The sequence below is a fragment of the Monopterus albus genome, unplaced genomic scaffold (assembly GCF_001952655.1).
Source record: "Monopterus albus unplaced genomic scaffold, M_albus_1.0 scaffold17.1, whole genome shotgun sequence".
Lineage (NCBI taxonomy): Eukaryota > Metazoa > Chordata > Actinopteri > Synbranchiformes > Synbranchidae > Monopterus > Monopterus albus.
This window is the reverse complement of record NW_018127897.1, coordinates 3513326-3518687: the sequence shown is the minus strand read 5'-3', so window position 1 is coordinate 3518687 and position 5362 is coordinate 3513326. Positions and strand designations below refer to the sequence as shown.

At 43.6% G+C, this 5362-nt stretch overlaps 1 protein-coding gene across 1 annotated transcript in view; it reads right to left on the bottom strand.

The window, feature by feature from the left end:
- The window catches only part of garre1 (granule associated Rac and RHOG effector 1), a 28613-nt gene that overhangs the window by 14987 nt on the left and 8264 nt on the right, over window positions 1–5362 (bottom strand). The window contains 3 exon segments of the mRNA XM_020592350.1: window position 1; window positions 3–73; window positions 762–974. The exon segment at window position 1 is cut by the window's left edge and continues 63 nt beyond it. Of these exon segments, the coding sequence (XP_020448006.1) occupies window position 1; window positions 3–73; window positions 762–974 (285 nt within the window).

Sequence of the window (5362 nt, the reverse complement as noted above, 5' to 3'; positions counted from 1 at the left end):
AGCAGAAGAGCGGCTGAACCTGGATGCCTGCCAGGCAGCCGTCCCGGCCACACTCTCGCAGCCTTGCCATGGCCTGAGGGCATAGCAGCACACAACAGAGCACTGGATCACAGTGACGGCTCAATCTCATAGTAATAACATGACAATAGGGCAAAATTAGATGCCAGCAATTTTAAAAAGTGATTGTTTATAAGGATGTATAAAGTAAAATCAAAATGAAGGGTGCTGCTAAAAATGATAGTGAGAAACTTGAGGTATTAGGCAAATTCTCTTCTATACTTAAAAAATCTCAGAAAATAATGCAGGTTTTGACCAAACACACATTAAACCCTAAGAAAAACGGCTCTGTAGATGGCAGGAAAAAAAAAAAACTTTTCTGTGGCCTCTGAAATAGAGCCCGCCTCCCTTTATCCAAACACCCTGCAGCACATTCTACCAGGATCTATCTAGTCTAGACCGCTCCAGGGCTAACACACTGCATGCCAGGGCTTAACAGACCAATCAACTCACTATTCTTTTCTCTGCCTCACTGTTACCAGCGAAGCTCAAAATGGGTCTGATTAGACAGTGGATTAGTCAGGACCTGCAAAACGGCATCCCTTACAAGGGTTTACAGACAAAATGCTGTTTTAAAAAAAAAAAAAAAAAAGAGGAAGCCGAGGCAAGAAATCATAAACTGCTGACATTTCTCAGCAATGTGTAACAAGTCAGCTTTTCATCTCGCAGACAAACCCCATATTTCCATGGCTGTGGTTGCATACCTCAGCTGCACCCTTCCATGAGCGGGAGGCTTCCTCCAGCTCTGTGAGGGGCCCGAGATCAGAGTTTTGAGAGCGGGCATTGGCACAACGCTCCTGGGCCTGGGCAAGAGCCTCTGCCAGGCAGGACTGAGCCACAGGTTGGACCTTCTGCAAAGCCTGTGATAGAAACTGGAAATGGACCTGCATCACTGTCAGGAAGCACCGACCCAGTACCTGAAAAGACACAACAGAGATCACTGTTAAAACAGCCATCTTCAGTTTGAGAAGTCAGACACCATCATAGTGGATAGGAAGCCAACACGTATGTTCACCTGCCTCTGGTTTGGGCGTTTACCAAGCACTAACAGTCCACAATCGAAGGATCATACGTGCCCAGATATGGTTTTCTGGCAAAAGGTATCAAGTACTAAATAAAGCACTTAACACATTTAGGCTAAATAAAAGCTGAAAACATTTGTGGAAAATGGCCAATTATTACAACATTGCCAATATATTTACATAGATAGATATATATATATATACACACACACAACCAAATGTATCTGCTGAGTTCAAGTGCATGTGTGTTTGGAGAAAGAATAGTCCAGGCTTAGAGATGGTTTGCTGTGCAGTTAGCAAATGAGAAAAACAGGACACCAGGTGATCTGCCCTGATCACAGGGTTTTTTTTCCCCAGGTACCTACTGAAAATATCTCGAGGGGAAGGCCGAGTTGTGAAGACAGAAATATGCTGCTGCCTTCGGATGTCAGGCAGGAACAACAGCTACTTTTATTTGTCAACACCACGTTTCATGGAAACCAAAACTAAACTGCGTAAATGAGTGAAGCATGAAACCTCGACCGCATTGCTTTCATATCAGCTATAAAACAGCACATGATGGTAACTCAGCCAATCCCTTTGGAATGTCTGAGCAACGACTTTGGAATTTTGATGTTGTGTTTCAGTTATGATAAAGCATCAAACTAACTCACAATGGCCATGTGACTGGAACATTCCTAGTTTGAATGTGCCTGGAACATTTGTTGTAAGTCATTCCTTCTCTCTCTTTCACCACATTCCCCGTCATCTCTCTACTGTCCACAGTCAAAAAGGCAACATGCCCAAAACAACACACAAAAATAAATTTTAATCTTATAAACTGATGTCAAGAAAATATTTATTGCCCTGACGACCAGAGGAGTTCTTATTTAAATAACAGTAACATCCCTATTATCCGTAATATTACAATTGATATCCCAAAACTAGTTTTAAATGCCTTCCGAAAAGCAAACTGTTGTGTTTTTGGTTTTCTTTAATTGACCTGCTCACACACACACACACACACACCTTCTGTACACCTCCAATGTGATTATACTAATAAACATGTTTGCTGAGTCAGTGTGCTCAAAGGATAAACTTACATTGTAGCGAGAAGCAAGACAGAACTATAAGACAGATAGTTTGTCAAAGAGCCTATTCCAAAACTTCAACAGTCACAGGATTGACAGCTGTAGGTAGCTGTCAACATGCTACCATAAAAAAGACAAAGACTCTATGGCAGAAAAAGTAAAGAGTAATTGGAGCTGAAACTGATTCGCTGTGAACAAAACAGCGGCATTCTACGGGAACAAGGAAACCGCTTGAGAAAAAAAATTCATCCTTGCCCACATATGGATTTGTGGTGAAGTGTTGTGAAAGTCTTCACATCACTGCCTCTGTCAAGGTTTACTCAGTGTTTATCACAGGTTTGTCAAACATTTCTGTCTACATATATTTATCTCCGTAATCACAACAGTAATTAAGTACTAAACACATTTTAATAAATCCATCCATCAATCCATCCATCTTCCTCCGCTTATCCGGAACCGGATCGCGGGACAGCAGTCTAAGCAGAGATGCCCAGACCTCCCTCTCCCTAGACACCTCCTCCAGCTCCTCCGGGGAGATACCGAGGCGTTCCCAAGCCAGCCAAGAGGCATAGTCCCTCCAGCGTGTCCTAGGTCTTCCCCGGGGCCTCCTCCCGGTGGGACATGCCTGGAACACCTCCCCAGAAAGGCGCCCAGGAGTCATCCGAAACAGATGCCTGAGCCACCTCAGCTGGCTCCTCTCAATGTGGAGGAGCAGCGGTTCTACTCTGAGCTACTCCCGGGTGACCAAGCTCCTCACCCTATCTCTAAGGGAGCATCCCACCACCCTGCGGAGAAAGCTCATTTCGGCCGCCTGTATCCGGGATCTTGCCCTTTTGGTCATGACCCAAAGCTCATGACCATAGGTGAGAGTAGGAATGTAGATCGACCAGTAAATCAAGAGCTTCGCCTTACAGCTAGGCTCCTTCTTCACCACGACGGGCCGGTACATCAACCGCATTACTGCAGAAGCTGCACCGATGCGCCCGTCAATCTCCCGTTCCATCCTTCCCTCACTTGTGAACAAGATCCCAAGATACTTAAACTCCTCCACTTGAGGCAGGAACTCCCCACCAACATGAAGGGAACAAGCCACCCTTTTCCGACTGAGAACCACAGCCTCAAACTTTGAGGTGCTGATTCTCATCCCAGCCACTTCACACTTGGCTGCAAACCGCCCCAGTGCACGCTGGAGGTCCTAGGTTGATGGAGCCAACAGGACAACATCATCCGCAAAAAGCAGAAATGAGATCCTGTGGTTCCCAAACCGGACTCCCTCCAGCCCCTGGCTGCACCTATAATTTCTGTCCATAAAAATGATGAACAGAAACGGTGACAAAGGGCAGCCCCTCCTTGAACCGCCACCTTATTGTGGTGGAGGGGTTTGAGTACCCGAGTGATCCTAGGAGCTATGTTGTCAGGGGCTATATGCCCCTGGTAGGGTCTCCCAAGACAAACAGGTCCTAGGTGACAAGTCAGACTAAGAGCGGTCCAGGCTTAGCCCGAACGAACGATGTGGGGACGTCCTCCCGTGGGCCCACCACCTGCAGGAGTAAAGGGTGGTAAATTCAAAATATAATGGGATTTGTATTTAATAAATACATTTTATGCTAATAAAGTGAGGAGATCTGTGTCTTGAATTGGAAAGCATCTTCAACCACAACAGCAGCTCTTGTAAGACTGCTGAGTTTGAGCTAAATGCCAACCAGAATGCTAACATGCTCAAAATGTAGAAGGTATAATGTACACTAATTTAGCTTATAGTAACAGCACGTTAAAATCTGCTCATTAGCGCTAAACACAAAGTACAGCTGAGACTAATGGGAATTTTAGAGTTTCGAAGACATTTGGTCATAAACATTGGACAAACTGAAATTTTGACCCAAAGAGGGCAGGCACCAAATGAAAGATCAGGGAATCAAAGTTTGAATTTATGCTTTGGAGACTCTGAACATCTGTAGCAAATTCTGTGACAATCAATGGACAAGAAATGTGTCACTCACTGGGGAAAAAGACAGTAGGATTTATCATCTGGAAACCACGAATGTCTGCACAAAATTTCATGGCAATGCATCCAGTATTTGTAGAGACATTTCATTCTGGACCCAAGTTCTTAACTGACTGACACTGCCATCCCTAGAGCCATGCTGTTTGAATGGGCAAGAAAAAAAAAAAAAGATCTGTAAAATGTGTTTCTGTTTTATAACTAAGCTCCATGGTACATGTGTAAAAGAGCATGAAACTGTTTTATGCAAAACTTGGGACACAAGATGTCAAAAGATGAGCCTTTCTTCAAATGTTAATGCACTCTGAGCCTTCCCTGAGAGGTCTGAAGCTCAGATCTAGAGTGAACAAGATGACAAACTCCTGCTGTTGTCTAACTGGAACTTTGTGAATTTACTATCTGTATAAAAATATAACAGAGAACACATATAGCAGGATCATGAAGCAAGGAGGCAATACATACAGCCAAACAATGTAAATGGATATCACCATATGCAGTGTAAAATGAAGAGCACAAATCGGCATAAACTGACAAAAATGAGGACATGGCTACAGCACAAGATAATGGATAACACATGTGACTGGCTGTGCAGTATCACACAGAGTCATGGAAAATATATGAAATAAGAGTGCAGTAGAGCCAAGCCGACGATGGGCCAGTCTCAGGTCCAAACAAGGCAAATCTGGAATTAATCAACATTTATACTTCCATTATATGAGAACACTTGCATCAGTGCACTGAATATAGAATCATTTTCTTAAGGTCTAGACCAGGGGTGTCAAACTCAATCGCACAGGGGGCCAAAACTCAAAGTACACTTTAGGTCGTGGGCTGAACAGGATAAAAATTTATTGAACAGACTAAAACTAAACGTTTTTTTTTTTAAATAAATGAGAATCGAAACAGGCAGGATACAATATTATTCCAAAATAAATAAACTTGAACTTAAAATCACCAACCCCATTTCTGCTAAGGCTTAGTACATTTGCAAACACCTGCTTTTTGTCGGGACACAAGATGTCGCACACTTTCATCATGCAGCTCTTCAGAAACTCTCCCTCGGTAAATGTCCGGGCTGATTTTCTCCTCTGCCACAATAAAACTTGCTTTCACAGCAGCTTCACTGTGTGATTTAGCTTTGGTGAAAACGTCTGCTGTGATGTCAGATTCCTCTTCAACTCCTCTACCTTCTGTAGCTTCTGCTCTGCATT